Here is a 25876-nt window from a genome sequence, read left to right as displayed (position 1 = left end):
GGGAGGAGTCAGCAAAACAAGAGACTCTTTGAAATGTTTGAAATGGGCTCTCAAGTGCTGCATAATTTTTGTGCAGCCTGTGCATAAGGTGGTTATTATTCCCAATTGGAGTGCAACAGCAGCCTGCCTACACTCTCACTCCCCTCTGCGGGCTGAGCAGCATTCTGTGAATTCTCTCTGTGCATCCTATTCAGTTTTTAACCAGCAAGAGGAGTGAGGAAAACTGTAATAATATAAAATCATAAAGTTACATAGATTTACATGGAGGGCAGATGTTTTTCCATAGATGATACTTGAGGATGATACTTGTTTTTATTGGGTTTGTAAATAATTTTTCACCATAAGTATACTGCTCTGTAACTAATTCAGACCATACCCATGAGGTCCTTGGTCCATTAGGGTTAAGGGCCAGGACATGACCATGAACTCAAAAAATCTTTTAGCTGGAGGAATGGATGTTTCTCCAGAACAGTCTGCCAACAACCTTACACTGCTCTGGGACAGCACACAAGAAGGCTTTGTGTGCCTGTATTACTCTAATGAGAGTGGATAAAATGCAACCCAGTTTCCTAAGAACTATTACTGTATTTTATATTTAAGGCCCACAAAACAGTTTCAGTGGTTGGCATTTCATTGCCTAAGTTGTTTCAAATATTAAATTGCTTTCCCTTAAAGAGTTTTAGTGTAAATAGTGAAGCTGGTACAACCCAAGAAAAATCACATACAAATGCTGCTTTCAAGAAAATGTGTAAGGTTGAACAATAGTGCACTCGTTTTCTTTGGGACTGTAAATGGTGTACATCTGTGCCAAGATGTATCTGACTGTTGTACTGCATTACACAATAGAACTGCCTGTTTTGTTCCCTGTAATAGGTTTTCTTTTATGTTGGGGCTAAGAACTGCAAATTCAAGTAAAGACAGGGATGTTGTATCATCAGTCATGCCTCAGAAGTAAGGCATTGCTGTGTGGCACAGGGTGCTGCTGAACAAGAGGGAGCGAGGCCTGGGGCAGTGCAGCTTTGCCCCTGGAGGAGCGTGCCTGCAGTCCCTGCTGGGTAAAGCTCACTGGGGCAGTGCTCAGTGTGCTCGTGGCACAGCTGGCAGCTCCTTGAGGGGTTTGAAGGGAGGAGTGCCAGAGAGGAGAGCCCAAAGCATTTCTGAGTATACATTCAATTAGAGCTTTAGACATCCAGGAAGCTTCACTTAAAAAGGCTTGAGAGCCTCAGGCATGCTTGGTATGAGCTCTGAGATGACCTAGACCTGTCTTGATCCAAAGCTGTGTGACAGGAGTGTATTTGCCAGCCCTAAAGGTATCCCCTCAGAAACTCATCTGCCATGCACTGTATGCACTAGGACTGGGATCCTTTATAAATGTTTTAGGAGTCACTCTCATTTAGAAACCTAGCCCCAAATAAAACTGCCTAGGACACTTCATTTGTGCTCTTTGGATTGGGTGTCTGCCTTGAGTTCTGTATAGGATTGTGCTTAGATACATTTGTGTTTCTCAGGTTTGTGTGTAATCAAAGTTTTATAGGGTGCTGCTCAATGCTACCAGCTGAACCTGAGCTACAGATTTTTGTACCTTGTCCTAAGAGTTCTGAACAATCAGACATCATGCACTGCACAAGCTTATTTTAAACAACTGGGTCAACACCTTTCCCTCTACAAATTATCTTCAAGCATCTAATGAATGTCTGTCTAACAGCTGCATCTTCACCTGACAGTTCTGGGGAAGAACAGCTCTGCTGTTATGTAGGATTGTAATTTATTCACACCTACTGAAGGTGGTGTAAAGGTCTTGCAGAGCCAGTAGAAATGAGCATGTGTCAGATGGGGGATCAAAAAATCACTTTAACATAACTCCTCTCTGGAGGTTATGGGTAGCCATCCTCTTGTCTCAGAATTAATGAAGTTTTGAAGGTTTCTAGCATACTTTGCAATTCACGGTACAGGAGCTAAATCAGAATAACAACTGAAGAATTTAACGATCATCTGAGTAATTAATGTAACTGATATGAGAACTGAGTCAAGATTACCTTCTCTGGTCAGTTTTTCAGATTATGCCATTGTCATTAGCCCCTGTGACACTTTACTACTTAGTTGTTTGCTTGTAATAGAGTAAGGTAGAATTAATTATTTGTGGAAACAAGTTTTCTGCTTTTTCTACTTGGAGTACTTGCTTATATCTCACTTAGTGTCATAGTCATACCTTCTTCTGAGCTTGGAAAGTAGGATAGCTTGTTACCTTAGCAATATCCATAGGAACTGCCTCAGAGCCCAGTTAATGTACATCTCACTCATGCCATTTACTAATACTTAGTTAAGCTAGAGCACACTCTCCTTTATGATTTGTTTATAATTATTTTTCTACATTCTACATTACTGTTGCCCTCTTTGAACACATTAAAGGACTGTTGTTTCAATTTGTGTTCTGGTGTTGTTCTTTTAAAGGTCTACTTCCTTTCCTTTTTATTGCAGTTGTGGGTTTATTTTGTCATTTAGTTGAGTTTTTTTTTCCCTTCTATTGAATTCTTTCAATATGTGGCTGGGAGTGTGTCATACCAGAGGGTATCTCTATCTCAGTGTGGCAGATTTTATTCACAGGTACAGCAGTGTGGCATGGGCAGGTGTTCTTCAGATTCAGTCAGAATATGAAAGGCAAAGATAGTCTTTTCTGAGTGCATTAAACCTGCACAGCTCAGAATTCAGAAAATATTTAGAGGCAAATGTTGATGAAATGCTGAGGCAAGAGCCCTGGTTCTTAATCTTTTGGGGGATGGATTGTAAATTGTTATTGGGCACTATTTCCAGGTAGTGCAATATAACCAATCAGAACCAGTTAGAATAGCAAAATATGACATATTTTTAAGCTTTTTTGGCAGTTCCTTCTTGCACAATTTAAGAAGGTAATTGATTAAGAGTAACTGTATTTAAGTCTTGAAATTGTGAGATTTTAGTGTTCCATCTAAATCCAGGTGTTAATCTGCCTGTGTCTTCTATGCAGCCACACTGTTGCTGTTGAATCAGCATCCTCACTTTTAGGATGTCTGTAGGCCAAGTCCTGATTTACTCAGGTTTGCTCCTGGTGGTTCTGGATAAGTCTGTTCAGTGCAGGCTTTCTCCTTAGGTAAATGACTGTAAAGGGCATATAATGAACTGTGCATTAATTATGGCTCACTCATCTGGCATTTGGGCAGCAGTGATCCCAGAATGTACCTGTGACTGTGAGCTGCTGGGCTGCCATCTGGAGCTGGATTTGTGCTTGCACTGAGCAATATGCTGGTGCTGACACCACTCACATCACTGCTGCTGCAAGGGTGGGTCCTGGCTCTTTATTCATCTTGAACTCAACTGAGCTGAGGGGGTTATGGAGAGATGTGTGTGTATGCACGTGCATGAGGCAGGCACTGAATGATCCATTAGCTGGTTTAATTCTCATTCACCACTTTTTCTCTTGGCCCACTTTGTTCCCAAAAGCCTTGTGGGATTTTCTTGAGATTTTTGGTTTGGGACTTTTCTAAGTAGCATGAGCCTCATGCAAATGGGACTTAAAACTTAACACGCAAGAAGGTGATCTGGTAAAAATAAATCTGGTTCCTTACCTTTTTGAATCAATAAATATAAAGCCTGAATGAAAATTTCTTTGAGAGACAAACTTTATTATTTTTTTAAACGTAAAAGGCTAACCTTGCATCTATGCATCTGTAGTACTTAACTATTTTGAATAACGAAGGTTTGTCCAATGTACTTAAAATGTCAAATTTATCTAAGGCAGTTGGTAAATGGAAAAAAAATAATAAATAACTTTGAGAACAACTGTGTTTTTTACAAATACATCCTTTAATTAGCTGGCCTATTGTTATAAATGACCCAGACCCCAAATGTGAATGTGTTATAGAAGTTTTATTGAGAACAAAAAAAATCAGCAAAGCAAAAGGGACAGTGCTGAGAGCATGGCAAAATGCCAGAGGCTCATGCACAAAATGGCAGCTTCACCTTTTATCCCCCTGATAGTGCATCAGCTTTATGTATGTTTATCTTTGGTTTTATGTAGTCTGACCTCATGTCACTCTTTTTGGCACTGATGTGGTTTTGTCACTGTGGTTATCGGGGTCCTCACTGGATGAAATTCTACTCCTTTTAGGTTGTGTCTCAAGTTTGGCTAGCAAGTCTGTCCAATGCACATTGCAACACACAAAACCATGCTACCCTTGTGAAAACAAATTTCACAACTAGGCTATTTTAACAACATTAACCACTTTATAACATAAATTATTATCTTAATATTAACAACATTATAATATCAATTCAGATAATATCTGTGAAATCCAATCCCTGTAACTTGTTTCTCACACCTATGAAACTGTTAGTTAGACTTTATACAACATGAATATTAACAAGGCATGTTTTTATTTCATCTTACATTTGCACTGCATTTAGCACATTAAGGTTTAGGAAGTCCAACTATTCAGCTGGTTTGCTGCTTTAAGAAACTTAGGATGTATTTTTGGAATTTAAATCTCTTCCTTTCTGTCTCTCCATGAAGATATATGAGTCAGTTTTGTGCATGAGCAAAAGATATGCTTTTAAAATTCAGTTCAAGTGTGAAGGAAAACTTGGCGTGACTAAGCAAAGTGACGTAGTGATGTGATAAGTTCGCTTGCAGTTAACTGTCAGTCTACTGGCTGTGCATTCATAGTACTTTAAATTTAGAATATTGTTAAAAAATTCCAGGTTCCTTCAAGTGAGGTGGGTGTCTCCTCGTGCCCTCCCTTGGCCTGGAAGGAAGTGCAGCTGTTGAGTTACAAATGGGTGATTTTGGGTGGTTTGGGGCTGCTGTTTTGAGGAGAGACAGAGTAAGCACTGCCTGCCTTCCTCTCTCTGGGAGCAGTAATTCCAAGGCTTAATTTCCCTGGCCAGCAATTTTCATAGAAGTTGACAAAGGCAATAACTTTTCTCCAGATTTTATTGAAATTGGGAAGTAGTTTGGAACCATACTGTGGGAGAAGGGAAGGAGTGTTACTGAAGCAGACTGAGAAGAGCTGTGTTTCCTGAGGTGGGGAAAAAAACAACTCTGCTTTTGCTTTAGCATAGGAGACTTGAGGGTGCATTATGCAGCACTATCCATCAGCCCTACTTCCCAGTTACCTTTGATGTAAATCAGGCAAACAGATTTACATAGAACCAAAATAAAAATGGAATACAGTCATCAGTAAAGCAGATAACCTGCCTGATTAGTTGTGTTTTATCATGGTTGCTAGCTAACAAAAGAACTGTGGATGGAGAGGGCTTAATAATGTTTTAAGACAAATATTTTGTAGCTAATAATACATAGACTATATTATACAGAACATATGCAGCTACCTCATCTGGGTCTATGAAAGCCATTCTGTTTTAGGGTGATGATGTGTGCTGTAGCAAATAATGATTTTTATAGTAGCTTTCACATGTATAATTATGTGTGGAAAATAATGTCAAGAAAAAGCTTCCACAAATATCTGAACATGAACAGCAGGTGAAATGCAGATTAAACTAGTAAAATACATATTAAAATCCTAAATGGATTTTAATGCTGTATTAGAAATTAAAATCTAAAGGGACTCTGAAATGCCTGAATGTTACATCTGATTTTCAAGGGTAGGTTTATAGCTGGCTCCAATTTCGAAGGTGAAGTTTTAATGAGTAAATCAACTTCCTTGTTCATAGCTGAAATCTTTGGAAAACTGTGTTTACTGGTTTGTTACTGTTCCCTTTCAGAATAATGAAAGTGCCTAATCAGGCCGTTTGCTCACCTAAGGTGAGCTAAATATTTAATATGGGTAGCTTGCATATGTGTGGTATAGTCTGCACAACAAAACTACAGATTCAATATGTCTCTTATATTCCTTCCCCTGGCAGGGCTCAGCAAGACTCTTAATGTCCTTTTATTTTCTTCTCTGGAAAGCTGCCTGCACGTGGCTTGTAATGCCAAACACTCTGAATTGTAATCCTTTCAAATATGAATGTGGGTATTAGATAATTTTAAAGAATGACTACCACAACAGTAATCCGTATGCAGGGAACATTTTATAGATAGAAATTTGCAGTGCACAGAAACTATTTTCAACTATTATTTTATTACTCCTCTATATGGAGCTGAGAGAAATAGAATATAAAAGGTAATAAATACTCAACATTGTCCAGGTTAAGATCCAGAATGGATTAAAGTTAAACACTAGGATAGTGCTACGAATATTAGTATACTAATATTTGTGAAAGTTTTCAGTTATGAATAAAAATCATACCTTTAAGGAAATAATGTAACTTTCTCTGATGCCTCTTCTAAGTGGAATGGAAGTGATTGATTAACCTGACATTTAATCTTTGGCATGCTTCAGGGAGTTTCTGCCATATGTTCAGTAAAGTGGTGTTTCTTTAGTGAAGTCATATTTAAACTATGGTAAAATGCATAGAATGTATTGATACTTAATAAATGTAGCATAACTAAAGAGTGTTCACAGCCTATGGTGTTTTTTCCCCCTCCTCCTCTTTCTTTTTCTTTTTTCTCCTTTAAACAAAAGACTGACTTTGGCACAAATGGGCTTGGCCAGTTTCCTCTCCCATCACATTCCCAGAAGGAAGCTAAATTAATTCTGTCCATAAGAAGATTAAAAGCTGATGGGGTGGGCAGATGTTTTATTTTCTCGGGGGAGAAGGAAGTAGTATGAGCTTCTTTGGCAAGGCTGAAGAAAATGGTGGTGGGAGGGAATGTTTTGCTTCTAGTTAAATTGCAGAAAGGCATTTATACCTTTCTGTAATACATTTCATGTGCTCTTTGACATTATCTTGATGGAAAAATAAAGATTTATTCTGGGTTTATGTATTAGTAGTTCATTTACTCAAACACTGATTTCTAGTGAATCTGTTAGGCTTCAGGATAAATTTAGGTGTTACTGTGGATTTTATTTGCTTTTTACTTCTTTGTTTTTCACTTTTAAATGTTTTGAACGCAGAGTTTTTCTGTATTATTTATATCTTGGTTCATTTTACTTAGTTCAGTTGGTTTTCAATTATTTTGCTTAATATTCTAGTGGGTTTTTTTTCTGTTGACAAAGCCCTGGGTGCAGTCTGGGTTACTCCTTATGGCCAAGCTTCTGTAGGAGAAACTCATGGTGGACCCTCTGTGCTTTCTAGCAGAATGCACAGAATTCTCTTTCTGAATTAACTGATTCTTAACCCCTGAAGTTTCATCTCTCTGTGGTAGCCCCCAGCCTGGTGCTGACCTGGGAGCTATTAAATAATTAAAAATGACAAATTACTGCCTTTCTCATCTTGAATCCTCCTGGATTCCAGGCTTTTTAAGGGATTTTGTGACAAATGAATAGATTTCTGGAGGTTCCTTTGTGCTCACACAAAATAATAATTAAAAAATAAAAAAGGTTGTGTAAAGCTTTGGGGTGAAAAAAGCCCTCCCTGTGTCAGAAACACGACTGTGGTTCTTTCTGGTAGCCTTGGTGTCTGTCAGTCAGTCCCTTCAGGGACCTTGTGGAACTTCCTCCCAGATTTCTGTTGTAGCTCCTGAGCTCCCAAAAGCAGGATTTGTTTTAATGGCTTAAAATCTTAATGCATATTTAATTTGTAACGAAAAACATCAGGAGTTTCAGGGTGGAGCTGTTGCCACCTGAGCATGGCTGGGAGTCATTAGGAAGTTGAGAGTTTTCAATAATGGTCTATGTTTTCCTGTTAAAGTAACTACTTCATAGTTCTGCCATTCACAAATAACCTTTTCTCCTTAATACAATGGATGATGCAATCTAAAATGGCAATATACAAGTATTCCTTAAGGCTATATCTAGATCAAGGCACTCAAGCAAATTAAAGCAAATTACCAAAGTGTTCAACATCAACATTCATAAGTTATAATGCATTAAATTGCCATTGGCTGGTGATGTCTTTAGGAATAAAATTAATTTAGTGAGCTGTATGTAGTTTAATTTCCTTGCTTTACAGTGAGTGAAGGCCAATTTACTTCTGCATTGGAAAACTCACATGGGAATTCAGTGCATTTAAATTAATATATTTTGACTTCTCACCTTTCCTTGCATCTTGATAAACCTTCAGAGCTTTGATTGCCCATTGAGTTTGGGAGCAGCTTCCCCAGACTGTCACACATGATTGCTGCTCCTCTGCTTGCTGGGATCCCATTTCTTAGTGCTTTGTGTAGCTTACATGGGATTACAGATTTGATCTGCACTAGGGCCACAAATAAAATTCAATTGCTGCTCTTCACTGCAGGCACTAATGGCTGGATTATACAGAGCCATGATAGTATTTATTAACTGACCTGCAGAGCCTGCAAGTTTTCCACAGTGCACAGTTCAGGATCCTCTAGATCTCAGGGACATCCAGAAGTCAATTCAGTACCTTTTAAGTTTTTCATCATGCACTTGTTCTGTGTGTATATATAGAGAGAATTAAAAATTGTGAAGGTATTTTTAACTTTTGGTTTTATTTTGGTTGGCAAGCACAAGGGTAATTTGTTTTGCTTTCAGTTTTATGTTTGGGGTGTTTAAGTTAAGAAAGGAATAGGAAATTAAATTGCTTTGGATGCTTAATAGACTGTTTATTTTTGGGCATAGTCAGTGCTTTCACACTTTACTTCAATTGCCATTACACAAGAAAAAACACTCATTTCCTGTACTTAAACTGATGAATTGAAGCCTACCATTTAAAATTTGTCCACTTATTTACTTACATAAGCTCTTTAGGGCAGAATATTTTCTCTTTTAAGTGCTTGTCCTGCCTGTGTATTTCCCCTGAAGTATGAGTCTGTGGGTTTTGCATCTTTTATCTCCCTGTTTAATAGAAAGATATGTACTGTGCAATACTTACTCAAGTGTCACAACTTACAAAGTTTGTAATTACTGTCCATTATTCTAAAGGATCTCTATGGGTTGAAAAATATTTTTCATTTAATGCAGTTAGCAGCAGCAGAATAAATGTTGTGGTAATTTCTGCTCCCATTCTCCATGTGTGGAGGATGGTACAGTCCTGGATTACAACATCCCTATAGCTGAATCTGTGTAGGTGAATTTCTGTCTTCTGCTCTTTTATTTCTCAGTAAATGGGGATACTTGGGTAATATTTCTGTGACTTGTTGGTTAAATTTTACAAACTGCTTAGGGAGGGAGTTTTGGTAGTAATGGGTCCTAATCAACATTTATGTTTAGTTTTTTTTGAAGCAAGTGAGCTTTGGTCTAATATCATGTCATGCCACTATTAAGTAAAGAGCAGGGCTGCAAGCTATGATCAATTTTCTAAAGGACAAAATCTTATTAGTAAGCTTTGAAAACGTTCTATGGAAAATTTGGAAACTGTAGTGGGGTATTTATTAGAAAGAGACAGGTTTGTGTCATTGGTTTTTAGGGAGTTAGTGTTCACTTATTTAGAAGGACAATTTAGAAATTTCTCTGAGAGTGAATGTTTAATGTGTTTTTCAGGTGTTTGGGTGAGGAGGGAGATTGTTATGGGGTTTATATAGAAAATGCTTTGTTTTTCATATTGCATCTTGCAAAGACTTGCTTCTAGTGGGTTACAGCATATCTCTGATAACTTAAGAAAACTTATAGCTGTGAAGAGGTAGTTGTAAAAGAGAAATAGGACAATAAGAAAAAGTTTTATTGACATTTGGATTTTTTTTTTTTTTTTTTTTTTTTTACTTCCTAAAATCCAGGGGCAAACACATTCTTATCTGTATTGGCCACTGAAAAAAATGAAATGCCAAATGTTTAATTGGCTGTGGTGGGAGGTAGCTTTTTTTTTTTCTATGGCAACACATCTCATTGTCATCATTTTTCATTTCAAGTAACTGACAAAGCCAGTGTGAAATATGTTCAACAAATATGTAAAGCTATTTTTGCCCAAGTCTTAAAGTGTCACCAAAAAAAAAAAAGGAAATTGTCCAGCACCTTGGGTTACTGAACTGAAGCTGATGAAGAGTGTGAAGGCCCATGTGAACCCAGTGAGGTTCAGCAAATGCACAAGGGGCTGCAGCTGGGCTGGGGCAGTCACAGGCTGGGAGAAGGACTGCATGGAAGGATCTGGGGTTTCTGGTGGGTGAAAAGCTGGACACGAGGCAGCAGCGTGCGCTCACAGCCAGAAGGTGAAGTGAATCCTGGGCTGTGTCCAAAGCAGGGTGGCCGGAGGTCAGGGGGGGATTGTTCCCTGGTGAGAGCCCAGCTGCAGTGCTGCATCCAGCTCGGGCTGCCCTGCACGGGACAGACACAGGGGCCTGTTGGAGCAGCTCCAGAGGAGGCTGTGACAGTGCTGGGGGGGCTGGAGCTCAGAGCTGGGGCTGTTCCTGCAGAGGAGAGAGAAGGCTCTGGGGACAGCCCGCTGCAGCCTTCCTCCAAGAGGCTTTGTAGAAAATAGGGAGAATGGCTTTTGACAAGGACACATGGTGATAGGACAAGGGAGAAGAGCTTAAATAGGGGAGATGTAGATTTAAATTCGATGCCAGGAAGGAATTCTTTGCTGTGAGGCTGGTGGGGCACTGGCCCAGACAAGCTGTGGAAGGTGTCCCTCCTTTCGCAGTGTGAGCCTTGGCCAACTGCAATTTATGTTACATTTAAGCTGGATTATAGTTGTGTGTGCTGAAATGGCTGCACTCGGAACTGGAGCAGAGGAACTTCACTGTGTCCTAGCCAGGGTATGTCAGCATGGACTGCTTGCTGCAATTCCATTGTTGTGGGAAAAAAGAAACGACACTTAAGGCTCCTGAGCATCTGTTTGGTCATGAACATCCTATGATTTACCTGCTGTGTGAGTAAATCTGGGTCAGATGAATTCGAGGACTATGTTGGTGCTTCAGGTGCTAATACTTGTAAGTCCAGGAGAATATTGTGATAAGAAATGGGGGAAAAACCTACTCCATTCCATGTAAAATATTTTACAAAAAAAAAAAAAAATTAATACAAGATCCATAGGTGTTTTTTTTTTTCCTTACAGAACTGGAAGAGGTAGAACATTAGTACTTGACTAGTTGTCATAAGGAGTCTTACAGGCAAAACCAAAGTAGTGTTTCATAAAGCTCTCAATTTATGGAATGTGTGCAGAAAATGCTACTTAACAAAAGTGTGCTCATGGGTGTAAATTTTTTTTTAATGAATAGGAGGATGGGAAGAAATGTCATTGTGTAGTTTATTCTAGTTTTTCCATTCTGCTCTGCTAGCATGAAATTTGGACAATAAATCATTCAAACTGCTTAACTTCTACTAGTAGAAAATATGGAAATGGTGGAAGGGGAAAAAAATGAAAATGTTTCAGGGATCCAGGCAGTGCACTTCTTAATGACTAGGACAGCATTATATTTCATTCAGGCTTAGTGCCTCCAAATTATTGTCACAGGGCTGTCATTCCTTTATTAACATTAATGAAAGCTGGATATCTGAAGTTGTTTGCAGCATCCATTTCTCAGCTGAATTTTGGTTAGGAAAAAACCATACCTTTGATGGATGTAGCAAACAGATTTGCCTGTTTTTTTAAAGGGGGATATTTCACAGCTGGCTAGTAGGAAGTGACTATGGTTTTTAACTCTGAATAAATTTTAATTTTTGTAAAGTAAAATAATTGTTATTATCATTCTTGCCCTATTTTTTTTACCATTTTGAGAATTCAGGGAAAAGATTAGGTTTTCAAATTAAAGTGAATAACTTCGAAAATAGTTAAATCATAAAAAATTTGATCAAACAGTAAAAGAAAACTGCTGCCTCAGGTTTTAAAAATCATTTCAGATTTGTAAGACAGAATTTTGTTATGCCCTAAATAGAGGTATTCTGGAAAATACTGTTGAAGATACATCTATATTTAAATAAAGCGATTTCTGGGGGTTTGCTAGATTTTGGTTGTTTTTTGCTTTTTCTCTTTGGTATACCTCACTGTGGGTACAGCATAAGCTTTGTAATTTGCTTTTTGAGCAATAGAGGTGTTAGTTGTTCCCTCAGGTATGTGTGAGTTATTTACCTTTATTTTAGAGTCTTGAGTAACATTAAGAGCAACTCTGAATTGTCTCATTTCTTTATATTTTTGGGGCATAAAAATGTTATCCTTTTCTGCACTAAAAACCAGTCAATAAAATACAATATTTTAGATTAGTTAAAGATGGTACAATGGGAAATTGCTTCTCTTCATTCAGAAGGCTGGATAATTAGTTGAATTTTTATGGCAGCAAAAATCGATGTCTAGGTGGACTTCGGAAGAATGCCTGTAAAAGGACTGGCATTTGCATTAAGTAGCAGCACTAAATTTTTGACTGAGTCACAGATGGTACTTTCCAGTGTTTCTTTTTTTGTTTTGTCATCTTGTATCAACCTGTATATTAAGGCAAGACAGGTTTAAAATGTGACGTAAATTGATGCTTCTTTTGAAAGTGATGACAGTGACACAAATCCTGAATGAAACCTGCAAGATTGTAGGTTATTCTTATTCTCAAAATAGTTCTTAGGCCTCAGTTTGTTTAAATGCAGAGTATGTTAAATATTTAGGAAAGGCAGTGAGGAAGGTTTTAGTTTCAGTCAGGGCCTTGTCTTGTATTTTATTAACAAAGGATTTCTTGTGGCAGTTGGTTTTTCTCATTATAAACTTTGAGGCTGACTGAGATGTGGGAACACTCGGCCTTTCCAGAAGAAAAGATGTGGTGGGGTTGTGGTTTTTCAAGAGTGTGGAGGGATTTGGTGGTTTTAGGATGGCATGGATGTTTTTAATTTTTAATTTAATATACAACTTTAAAAAGCATTAACAGCAAAAGAACTGGGAATACTTCACCTTCTGAGGACTTTTTTGTGTTGAAAAGATTTCTGTCTTAGATCCTTGCAAGCATGACTTTTTCTTCTGAAATCTGAATTTTTGTCATCTTGGGAAATTTTTAAAGATTTCACACTGTTTTCAGAATCTTAATCTTTTTTAGATGAATATATTGCAAGACATCATCAAAGCTGGTATCCTTAAAATGTTAGGATGACAAACATGTTTCACACACTTCACTTTTTAATGAGGTAAGGAAAAAGAGACTTCTCCATTATGCCCACACTGAGCATCTGGGGGGATCAGAGTGAGTGGTTCACAGAATATTCCTATTAAACAGTTGAAATGTCACTTATTATTAGCTAAAGCTAAATGGGCTAATAGGAGGTGGAGGCGTTGCTGTGATGCCCTTGTCCTCAGAGCTCACTGTGTATTCCTCAGTGCACTTTGGCCTCTACGGAGGTAGAACAGCTTGCAGTGTTTTGTTATTTTAAAAAGCATGTAGTGGTTACATACATAAAGATTGTATAAAAACACCAGTTTCTTCCTCCTCTCTTTTCTTGAGCAAAGACATCTTGAAGGTCAGCAACAATTCACTCCACCCTTCAGAAAGTGGATTTTTTCCTCCAGCCTTCCCAGGCTAATGAAAGCCCTTTGAGAAAAAATCCCATCAAAGATTTTAGCGATCTTGATTCCTCCACCCTGGACACTGCACAACTTAAACATTCTCATGGAAACCTTTGAGAGTACATAAAGCTTTAAGCCATGAGTACTTGAGTACTCCCTGCGCTGGAGGGACTTTTTTTTTCTTTTTTTTGAGTGGTAATTCAAGGTTACTCTTGGTCAAGCATTTTGACCAAAAGCACAGTCTTGAGAAAAGTGAAGGGAACAATTTGTACCCTGTGGTTATAGAGCAGTTAGCTCATGAACCAAAATGCATCATTACTATCATTCAGTTAGTGTTATCAGGAAAACTGTCAGATTTAAATGCTTAAGAGAGCTCTTGTAACTGTTGCCATGGTAATATCAGAAAAGCAACGTGGTAATGTTCATCCATATCCCATATTCAGTTAAATTCCTTTGCAGCCTTTTAACTGTGAAAGGAAGGTACCATATTGTACCAGGCTCTGTTTCTTTTGAGCTGGAACAAATAAAGGCTGAATTTAACTCTTTGTGTCCAGATGAAATACAAATCCTAGGCACAAGTGATCCAATTTGCTTTGCTTGTGTACTATGTGTAAAGAACTTTGTGTGGAGTTACTGATCTGCTGTTCATGCTATTGTGTCATGACTTGGAATTTGTTTCAGGCTTTAAAAAAACATATGCACTGCAGTCGCAAATTAAAAATTTTGTTAGAAGAGTGGATTTACCTCATATATAAATCTTCTCTAAGTGCAGAAGTGTGAACACTTATGACTAGAATTCCATATCCTGCTTTCTCATTTGGCCTCACTTTTGTAACACTTTTCCCTGCCACTGAGCCAGCCCTGTGTTTCCAACCTGTGTGACGTTGATCAGCTGTGGATTTTTAGCTTCACTCTTCTGTTTTCTGACATTCAAGCTCCTTTTTGAATGACTTGCTGCAAAAAGCTGTTTTCCAGAGCCCTCCCCCAGCCTCCTGTCCTGGAAAGCCTTTGCCTTCACTCTTGGTACAAAGCAGAGCCCACGTCCTGTCCTTGCTGACCTACATTTGCACAGTGCAGCATTTCAGAGCTGGCTATGCAGCCTCCCTCCTTCCCCAGGGCTGCCCACGGGGTGCCTGGGGAAGGGAGGCAGTGCTGGATGGGCTGGAGATGGGATCTGTAGGAATTACAGCCAGTGCCATGCCCAGTACACATGCTCAGTGAGGGGCTGATACTGTGCCCCGAGTCACATCCTGCTTTGAAAGGACCATCTGAAATGAAAAGGACAATAATGCTTTTCATTGAGAGGTGCAGTTCTCACAGTGTAACTGAGTGATTGTCCAATATTTGCTTATTTGTGCTATTTGACAGCAAAAGGGATTGAGAAATAGCATTTCAAATTGGGAAAATATGGCAACAAGAAGTGATGTTTTTGCAAATCAATTGCAAGCCTGTTCTTCCCAAAAGCACAAATGGAAGAAGTAGTAGCTTCTATATTAGCATCTTCCCTCTCCCTTTCATTTTCTCCTAGGAAGTTTCCATGCGTTGGAATTAGCATTTGTTCAAGGGAAAAGGTTTTCTTGCCCTGTGGGATTATGTAGGTATTTTAGATTGATGTGTGATTAGGGACTGTTTTAACATCTCAGGAAAATAAGTGGGAAGAGGGAGGCAGTCTAAAGTAATGGCCTTTAGGTGCCTCCCTCCCCTCCAGTGCCTGATTTAGCCTGGGCTTGGAGACAGTTAATGCATGTTTTAACATGTTGATATATTCTGAAAATATTTTGTAAATGAGGACTGACACGTTTAATATTACTGCACTGCAAAGAAAAGCAGATTCTAAATTGCTGTTCTAGTAAGGTTAACCTGAAAAGCAGTCTGTCTCATCTCTTCTAGATCACTGCCATCCCATAATTTAAGTTTATAAATTTAAGTGAAGATCTTAGTGGGCACTGAATTTTCTCTCAGAACAACCACTGATGCTTGGAAGTACCTTGACATGCAATTTTTAAAATTTAGAATGACTGCAAACTTTACCCATGAAAGATCTCTCAGTGGCTGGGGATGGGATCAGTTCTACTACACCAAAAGCTGTAGCTGTGCATTTTGCATTCTTTATTCTATTGGTGTGGGATGTGCAAATATCTCATACCACTGATTTAATTGGAGATGTGAAAGGAACAGTTCTGTTATTCAAGAACAACTTTTTTTGGTGGGATTTAATTTTGGTCCTATAGTGTCAATGTGTAAATCTTTATTAAGTTGAAAGTTAAATAGATATGAAGAAATGACAGAATTCCAATTTCTGATTTTTGTTACCAGGCCAGTTTTTCTAAGGTTTTTCTTTGCTGTGATAATGGTTCTAATAATGTCACAATTTTTTTCTCCCATCATAACTTTTGAGCCCTTATGAATTTTTATATTTGTTTTCAACCTGAAGCAGACATAGAGAGAAATAAAAACATTTAAAGCAAGTATTATACAAAAACTCTTGTGCTTTTGTATTCAATGAATAGTTATATCCTTTTTTTTACTGCATTGCAGACATGTTAGAGTTTTAACTACAAGTTTGTATGCTATTGCTAATGAAAAATGTTTTTTTTCTTGTTGTATGGGGAAAGGAAGTGAGAGAACTTGTCCAAGCTTTTAATGATCTAATTAATTATTGCACTATTTTTAACATGAACTGTATTTATATTCCAGTAGAGTGAGCAAATAGCTTAAACATAAGCTAGAAAACAGTAAAACATTCAGAGAAAATAATGTAGAGCATTCATTCTGTAATTGCATATTTCATCCTACAAAATTATTCCCTTTTGTTTCTGAAAGCTTTGCAACAAACTGTGTAAGAAAATAGTACTCGGATGGAAATGTTTTTAGTAGCCTTTGACCATCTTGATAAGGATTCAAGTATATTTATAGAGTAGTTTCAACTTACACCCAAACATAAATACAAATTTAAAAAATCATGTTGGATCCTTAAAAGGGAATTAAGAATAGCTTTTTATTTAGCCTTCTGGTGCTCCTCACTAGTCCTGTAAGTAGCAGGAGGTTTGGTACGCTGAACTCACGGGCATTGTGCTGTGGTTCTGCCAAGCCCGGGCAGATCCAACATCGTGTTGGAGCTCCAAAGACCAGCACCCAAGAGGTGGTTTGGATGCCAAACTTGATGATTCCAGTGCCAAACTATTTAGGGTTTAGTATTAACCTCTTGGACTACACCCAGGAGCCAGGAAGAGCATTTAGGACTAGCCAGAGCTGGTAAAATCAAGCACATCACAGTGGAGCTGGAAAGCGCCAAGGGCTGGGAGCAGCACTGAGGTCCTCTCCAGGAGCTGGATTGTGTCCTTGGCCAGCACTGCCTGGGAGGGGCCACTTGTGGCATTGGACTTCTTCCACAGTTCAGTCTCCTGCAGTAGCAGCTGGCTTCCCACACTTGCTCTGGGGGTCTAGAGCTAGCACTGTGGTGTAGAGCCTGCCTACAGTGACCTTCAGCAGGTGCCTTCAGCCAGATGTCAGCTGGGAGTGAGCAGCACATGGAGTGGGGAGAGCTGCACTGGGTGCTGAAAGCACACTCCCAAAACATCTGTCCAGGGCAGCTCTCTCACATGAATGCCAACAGGCATCATATAAACTGAGTGTATGAGCTTTCAGTTTAGTCACAGAAATCTCTGCAGAAGAGAGTTATTACTTTTACAGGTATTTGCATTCCCCCAAACCAGACATTTATATGATTTGAGGTGTGTTGGAAATGCAGAAGTGTACCATTAGCACACCCCAAATACAGCAGAGGAAAAAAAAATTCTAAAAAATGGTGTTGAGCAAATTCCCATCTCCACCTTCCAGAGGACCTGCTGGAATTGCTTCAGAGGTGCATCCAGTGCCTTGCATTCTGTTCACATGTGAGAATTCCTGCAGACAGCTCAAGAGCTGCTGAGAATTGTCAGTAATTTGATTTGTCTTCTCATCACAAAGGAGAAAACCCTGCTGTGATCTCGGTACTGTGTATGAAAACCAGGCTTTAAGGTCTAGGGAACACTAGAAAACCTAGTAATGCTAAAGTTAGAAATTTCTTTCTGCCTGAGCAACTTTCCCAGAAAAAGTGAAATCTTAAGACCATAAATATAATCAATTTTATTAAATAATAAAAGTACATCAAATATTTTTATTTTCTCCAATTAATAAGTCCCAGTCAAACAGAAAACTATTTGCAGTTTGATCATTTGCTGATGATCAGAGGTGGGTATTGCTTACCCTGGCACTGTGACAAGCAGTAATAACCTGAATCTGATACAACTCTGCTGTAACAGTTGGAAAATAACCTTAAAAGTTCTGTTTTTTAGAAAACTGCAAACCTGTAAATAGATTTAACCCACTTCTCACAATATATTTTCAGTGGTACGTGTTGTGACTTCAAATTGCTTAGGTTTTGTCCCTGCCCATATTGCTGGCTGGAACTCTCAATCTTACTGTGACCTAGTTTTTCCCACCTATAAACTCAGGTGTGGGGCTTCATTTTCTCCAGCAGATGTGTTTTCACTTGGCTGACCCTTGCTTTTTGTCAGAAAGGAAAGAGCAAAACAACACATTTGATTAATTTTCTCCCGCTTTGCAGATAATGAAATTTTGTCAAGATCGGTGCAAGACTGGAACTTCTGTTTTACATTTCTCATCAGCTGTTGAGTTGCCTTGAAGTTATATAGGGAAATTAATAGCAGATCAAATAAATTTGCATGAAGGTTCCAAGTGGAATGAGTGTTACTTGGCACCAGATCTTAGGAGCTTGCCCTGTGACTTCTAGAGAATGAAGTAACTTTCAGTCAGCTCTTTGTGGACTGAAAGTTGCATCCAGAACACTACTTGCATTTCTGAAGGCATTGTACAAACCACCTTTGCAACTTTAATTTCATTTATCTCTCCTTCCAAACCAAATAACAAACTTCTGAAAACTGGACCTACTTCAAGGGAGTACCTTCTTAGTTCTTTAGAATTTATTGGTAGTGTCTTGCTAAATTGTGACATTGCTAAATGTGCGGTGCATTAAAGTAGTGTATAATAATTGTCATGTGGCATTTGAAGGTAAAACTGATCTGCCCTTCGTGCATTTTCTTAGTTTTTAACTTTTCATTTTATAACAGTTCTGGATAATAAAAAATTACATGGATGAGAACTAGAGCTATGAATGCACTCCTTAAATAAAAATTTTAGTGTGGAAAATACGCTCAATTATATTTTACTGGCACATGAATCAGCAATTGTACCACCAAAGTGTGCATGCTTATTATTGCATGTTAACACAGAAATCCTTATATACCATCTTGTCATTTTTTTTTTTTTTTTAATCTCGAATTTGCTGGGAAAACCTTTTGGTTATAATTCCATCATATTCAAGAGCTATACCCTTTTTATTTTTTAACTTAAAAAAATAATTTCCCGCCTGCAGTGTGTTCTGGGCTCGGGGCGGGCGGTGCTGGGCTGCTCCGTGCTCCGTCCATGCGTTGAGCGCTGTTTATTTACACGGGATGGGCCGGGCGGCGCCGGCCCTCAGTGCAGTCTGCGGTGGCGGTACCTGCCGGCCTTGTCTTTGGCCGCGTTGGCGCAGGCGTTGTGCTTGTTCTGCTGTAAGTGGTTCCAGTATTTGATCAGTTCGCTAGGCTGGAACTGATGGGAGGTAATTAGGTGGCTGTATTTACAGCTGGAGTAAGAAACTCGCCAGTGATTGAAGACAAACTCGTTGGGTGGGGGCATGGGGTCAATGCGCAGCTTGGCGAGACAGATCCCCACGTACACGTCCTCTAAATGTAAACGTCTGATGCTTAAGGAGACCTTAAAGATTTTTTCTGCTAAGTCTCCAGAAAAAACATAACCAGTTCCAGAGCAGAATACAGGGTAACGTTCACTTGGATACAAATCAGGTGGCATATACCACTTGCTATCCTTGTTTCTATTAGGTGCATAACCTCTCATTAAATAACCTGTAAAATACTTGTGCCTCGGAGGAAGTTCGGGTTTCAGAAGCTTGTGTATTAAATATTCAGTATTGACAAACATATCGCTATCAGTTTTCATAACATACGGAACGTGTGGACAGTAGGTTGCAACCCAGTTCATTCCCATCAGAGTTTTTATAGTTAAATTATAGTAGGTGTCTAAGTATTCTTGTTGAATGATGTCGTGGTACTGTCTGCTTTCCTCAAGGATGGTTCTCTGGAGGTATCCATCTACCTTGGTGCTTAAGCCCAACAAAAAAATCCGCACAATTTGGATGCCAGGTGTCAGGCTCTCATTGCCCCAGGTCTGCCGAATTGCTTGTCTGGCCTCCACCTGGCCTGGCTCTGCAGCTATGAGCAGTATTAGAAAAGGGATCTTTTCCTGGCACTTGTCAGGCTCATTGATGACATATTTGAAATGATAGGAAGTTGGATGGCCAGTGCCTTTCTCGTTGTAAATACTTCCATTGGCACTGAGGGTGTTTTCCAAACCGGTTACTCCCTGTGGGGACAGATCTGTGTTGTTAGGGTTGGTGACTGTCTGAGGCCTGAGTGTCTGAGGCACAGCATCTCTCCACATGTTCCTTAGAGAGCTGTGGTTGCTCTCACTTTTTGTAGATCTAAATCCTCGTATGGTGTAAGACATGGGGCTTTCTCTGAATCCAGCCTTGCCTGGCAGCCAGTCGTGATGGTTAAAGAACAGAAACATGGCAAAAAGAAACACCAGAGAGACCAGGCCAATGAGATGGGTGCGAAAAAGAGACCTTTTGGTATTCCAGGTCATCTTTGCCAAGCAGCAGTGTCGTCTTCTCCACTGAAGCATGTTGTAAGAATCCAGTGATGGGATATGAGACAATGCTCAAGGAAAAGGCTTTTCCAGTTGGTTTAGAATCCACTGCTATTCTTTGGTATTCATTTTCCTTTGAGTTGAGCAATCGTCTCAAATGGCTCACTCTGCAAAGAATGAAAAAAAACCAGAAATCTTTCATTTTACCCACTCATAATATAAACAGTTACAGATAGAAACTAGATTTAAACATAAAATTGAGTTAAATTTACTTTTTCAAAGAACAGCCCATGTCAATGGAAATAAGATTTGACTTAGTCTAAAAGTCAACTTTATTTTATGATTTTACTTGATTTGTTAGCTTTTAAAAATGCTTTTTTGACCAGTAAATGTTTTGACAAACATCCTAGATATCAAAGATAACAAGGAAAAAAAATGGATCATGTTAGCAGGAAAAAGTGTGAAGTAGATGTAAATAGCTTCATATCCATGGTTGTGGAATCCTTGTAGAGTGTTTGAGAAGGACTGAATGAGAAAGCCTTGCTGGCAGATGGAAGGTTTAATGGCATTAATTAAAATTGATTTGACATGCAGAGGCTAGGATGGCTCACAGTTTTCAAGGCCTTTTTGCAAACGGCCGTGCCTGGTGGTGGGACAGACGGCGCGGGGTGGGCGATGGCAGAGCTGTGTTAGTCACAGGACACTGCCTGGCGCGGCTCCGCTGGCCCCCACTGTGCAGGGAAGGTCAGTGAGAAGATGCACCTGTCAAAATTAATTCTCAGGGTCCAGTAACCTCACTGCACAGCCCTCAGATGCTAGTGCAGGATAACATTCCTGGTCACTTCTCAGGCACCTTTCACCTTCTACTCGGCGTTGGAGGAAAACATTGAATGGAACACTGGGCTGTGGTGCCAGGCTCAGAGCAAGATGAATTAAAATTAAGCTCTTGATTTTTAGTAGGCAGAGATCTTGGGTGGTAATCATGTTAATTGGAAATAAAACTGCTCAGGACTAAGTTTCTGGCCAGCTATCTGATGATCATGATACTGGGTTGTTTTTTTCCCCTCTGTAAAAGTATATGTAACTACTGCCCACAGCAGTTGGAAATTTCAAATATTCCAACCAGCAGCTGTAGCTGTAGGAAAAAGTGCCAAAGTAGTCTGTGCTTCATTTTCTCTTAAATTTTTGTTCATATTCAGCAGCAGAGTCAATATGGCAGCTTCATGATGCTGCATATTAACAGCTGATCACATCATCTTGTAAATGAACTTTCACTGTACAATAGCAAATTCGTTTGTGATTTTCAATTTGCTCTAATTTATTCCTGGGCCCTAGGGTCTTGTATAGGAAAAAAGGATGACTGTTGAACAAGAGTCCATAGAAAATGCTGTTTCTAATAGAAATATCCGATTTATTAATTGCTTTGCTATCTTCTTAAACCAATATTTGGATTAATCTGTGCATTTAAAAACGAAGTGATATGTTATGTGGGAAACTACAGGATTTAACATTGCAAGGGAGTAATTTAGGAGGTCAGTCGAATAATAGGGCACTAAGTTGTATGCGTGTGATGCAGCATTGAGTCTGCCCTGTTCACGACAGGCAATATTTGTGTTTCGGAAGGGCGGGGAGAGGGCTGTACCTGCTGTTTATTTTATTTAGCGCCGGTATCCTCGCCTTCACCCTCCGCAGCCAGCGGGAGCCGCCTCACTGCCGCCGCCGCCCCGTGACCCCCGCCAGGGGGCGACGCTGCGCGGCGCGCTGACGCGATCCTGCGGGAACACCCGAGCGGGGCCCGGGAACGCCCGAGCGGGCCCGGGAACACCCGAGCGGGGCCCGGGGACACCCGAGCGGGGCCCGGGAACACCCGAGCGGGCCCGGGAACACCCGAGCGGGGCCCGGGGACACCCGAGCGGGGCCCGGGAACACCCGAGCGGGGCCCGGGAACACCCGAGCGGCCCAGGGCGCTCCGGCTGCTTCCGTGCGTTTGGTTTGAAAGCTTGCTGAAAGTGCCTCTGATTTTCTTATTTAGCTATTCGGGGCTGATGCCACTTCCCGGAGACTCGGCTGTCTCTGTAAAAATCATAAACCTTTGTGTCTAAACTAGTTCAGGAATTAACCTGACACTCCATGCTTGTGCTGCTTTAATTCGACTGTTGTCCTTATAGAAAAGAAAATAAGCCCCAAATGTGCGAGACTCCCATTTGCACCTGCTTTTCCCTGCTGGAGGAACAGACGCTTCCCCTCAAAAGTCATAATTTTTAGTTTGTGTGCAGTGAGTTGTAAATGAACCCTCAGCTATTCGGGAATATCTCTGTATAAGCAAACAGAAATGTTGCTTCAGAGGATAGCCCAGATCTCAGGGCAGTTAATTGTTTGATTGGAGGGCAGCAGTGGGAATGTTTGATTAATTATTGTTCCACTACATGCATTCACAGTTTAGGAAGAAAATCAAAGCCAGAATTTTACGAATGTGGAGCAGCAGCTACAACTCAGATTAATTTTGTCACACTGAATTGATCCACTTCTAAAACTACAGTCATTAGATGGAAATACTTCAGCAAAAAGTGCACTGCACTACTAATCTTTGTTTAATCTTTAACTGAGGTAGTGTTTTGATGAGCACATGCTTCGATAAGGCAACAGGCAAAAGTGAGAATCTTAAGTTACATAAATATTTGTGTAAACTGACAAGGGTTTGCAGGTTGTTTCCCTGATGTCCCAGCAAAGACAGTTGCAATGGTCAAAGCCTTTCTTTATTAGCCTGCATGCTTACATAATGCATATGAAAATAAGTTTTACAATGAGAGACAGAACTGGAATCAGAAGGTATTTTAAGAGAGTCATATTTCCTTGGCGTTTTTTACGTATTTGCTTGATTTTTCAAGGTTGGAGTGTCTTAGAAAATCTGTCTCTGTTTGCCCTTTAAAAAGGCATTTTATGAGTAGGGGAAGCACCCCCATCTATTTCAGCTTCATAGAGCTATTGACTGAAAAACCCCAAATAACGTGGGCTCATTTTCTTTGCAGTTGTGTATAAAACATTTCAAAATATACAGTGGGGTATTAAGCATTGAAAATACAGCAACAATTGTGCCTTTGAAAAAACCCTACATGCTAGGGTGCATTGTTGAAAAATAATGTAAAAAACTGTCAATAGATATTAAACCCACCATCTAATTGTATAATAACAATATTATTTTCTCTCAGTTATTTAGGGTTAGAGCATTATTTTTTTCCCCAAATACTTAAAATTCCATTTCACAGAATGGTTATGGGCAGGCACCAACTATTGACAGTAGGTAAGAAGACCTAAGTACAGCAGAGGGTCTCTAGAACACTCACCTTGTCCTCGGGGAGTGTGTTGTTGCATGTAGCTGCATTTTGGAGATATTATTTGTAATAATGCTGCTTCATTTTTGGCACCTGGCAGTGCAGTCACTGATGCATTATCAAATGCCAAATACATAAACAGCGAATGCCTCTTGAATTTTTATTTGTGGTCTGTGCTCTGCTGGTGTTTTGGTTCCTGGTACTTGCATTTCTGCTCTATAATTACAGCTTTGAAAATTGAAGCATTCGACTTCCTATTCACACATCTTGGATTTTCATATTTTGATTAGCTGTGTGGGCAAACTCTTAAATTAGAGGGAAGAGTTCAAAAGGCAGCCTGAGTCTGTATTCTGATGAACAGCAGTTGCATATTGGGCCTCATTTAACGTGCCTGACTTCCCTTACGAGCTCCATTAATCTTCTGCACAAAACAGTATTTGGGATAAGGTTTGATGTGCAGGTTTTTCAATGCCTGATACCAATGTCTTACATTAGCCAGGTGTGCTTCTCCTGGAGTGTTGCCTGAAGGTTCATTTTTTTGTTGTTGTTTTAAAAGTTCTCTTGAGTGACTTTATATTTCAAATGTCTTAAAGCTGATTTGAAACTGGTGTCTGATGTGTGCTGCATCCCTTGGTTTGTGAACTCCTTCCAGCTGCAGTTGTTTTATTTCATGTTGGCATTGCCTTGGGCAAAGAAAGCACATTTATATTGACATTTAATGATTTATTATTGCTTATTGGTAGATTCTGCAGAGAAGCACTTTCTTTATGTGGTGTATTGAATTGGTATAGATTTAGGTCTTAAAATTTGTATTGCAAATATTCACCTTTTCTTTTGTCACTAGTGACAAAGTATTTACATTTCAACAAAAAATAGGAATGAATAGCAATTAGATGGAAAGTCATTTTGCAATCCAAGTTAAACAGTCAGTGTTTTCATATTAAACAGAAATTGCAGTGATGGCAGGAGATAAGTTACGTGCTTACCATTTAGAGTGTGTAGTGTTTGAAGGTTTCCTTTTGGGATGTCAGGGAGCCTGACGTTACTTATAAATCGTGGTGCCTGTTTGCACTGCTGATGGTTTAAATCATGCCCAGTCTTTTGCAGGCTCCCAATTTATGCTTGGCTGGTAGTGCCCTTGTGACATTTTGCTTGTGTTTGGGGGGCAGAAATGCAAGTGTAAAAAGGGCTGAGGGGGCTTTCAAGATAATGTCTTTTGACTGTGTGGTCTGTTCTGATGGTTCAGTGCTCTCGGTATGTCACATTATGGCCATTTTACCATGCTTTAAGATTACTTCAGATAAGGATTAATTCTGACCTAGTTTGAGAGGATTTCTAACTGGTTTTTCTCTATTGGAGGGCTTTGAGTTTTTAATTTCTCAGTTAAAAGCAATCATTACAGGAACTCCATTATCCCTTTAATCCTTCCTCTCCAGCCACACCAGCCTTGGCAGACTGTGAGCACTGCGTTTAGTCAGTGTAAGGGAGTGACATTGTGCCGGGGGAGAGCAAAACCTGCTAGAATTCTTTCTCCCTGCTCTGAGACACTGTTATCTCAGGGCTCTGCAAATTAGGAGCGATCATTATCTGGAATGGTTGAAAAGGTAACAGACAAGCGAATGAATATCACACGCGAGGGTTTGACATACCTTCCTCGGTCAGGCCATTTATGGTGCAGGATTATACCCACAGAAAATAGTTTGGGCACGCCATCACTTCAGCAAAAAAGATGCTGTCGACCATGCGCACATCCCCCAGCAGCAGCCTTGCTGCCTGCGAGCGCCGTGCCCGGCTCCGCCGTGTCCATCTGCGTGCCCGCTGCCCCGTTACCTCCCGTGCTGGCGAGCGGCGTCCTCGGCTCGGGGCTTTGTGTTCATGCCGCGGACAAAAGGAGCGGAGCTGCGGCTGCCGCGGGCCGGGCTCGCTCCCGGGCTGCGCTGGGGCGCTCACAGCCGGCGCCTCGCAGCTCGGACAATGCGGGGCTGTGCTCCGCGCTCCTCAGGATCCATATTCCTGGTGGAAACGTTAGCGGGGAGTGAGTGCTAGCGCGTAGTGCTTCAGTTGTCTTCAGTAATAGGATCTCCCTCTGCTCCTTCCTTCATTGTTGCTAGGCAGTAATAGAAACGGTTTGGAGTTGTTTTAACCCGGAATTGTGGTGTATAAAATCCATTCCGCAGCTCTTCAGCTGCTGCACAGGCAGGCAGCAGTTTAAATGTGGGCTTTGACAGATGCTGTCTTCTGACAGAGCAGAATTTAACGTCACTGCTTGGCTGAATCCCACGTGATTGTTTGCATTCATTTTGACTAAATCCAAAGGCAGACAGGAAGCTTTACAGGCTCTTGCTCTTATTTGATAAATGATACAT

The 25876-nt window shown here is 40.0% G+C and overlaps 2 protein-coding genes across 2 annotated transcripts in view; one reads left to right on the top strand and one right to left on the bottom strand.

Annotated features, from left to right (window-relative positions):
- Nucleotides 1-25876, top strand: part of CDC73 (cell division cycle 73) — a 102494-nt gene that overhangs the window by 35415 nt on the left and 41203 nt on the right. The gene's annotated exons all lie outside the window — the stretch shown is intronic.
- B3GALT2 (beta-1,3-galactosyltransferase 2) lies at nt 17510-25761 on the bottom strand. The gene is made up of 2 exons (XM_021525072.3): nt 25160-25761; nt 17510-20345 (listed from the first exon to the last, which is right to left on the bottom strand). The coding sequence occupies exon 2, from the start codon at nt 20212-20214 to the stop codon at nt 18946-18948; it is 1269 nt and encodes a 422-aa protein (XP_021380747.2). The 5' UTR covers nt 20215-20345; nt 25160-25761; the 3' UTR covers nt 17510-18945.

This window comes from Lonchura striata, chromosome 9 (genome assembly GCF_046129695.1).
Source record: "Lonchura striata isolate bLonStr1 chromosome 9, bLonStr1.mat, whole genome shotgun sequence".
NCBI classification, from domain to species: Eukaryota; Metazoa; Chordata; class Aves; order Passeriformes; family Estrildidae; genus Lonchura; species Lonchura striata.
This window is presented reverse-complemented; position numbering and strand designations above follow the sequence as displayed.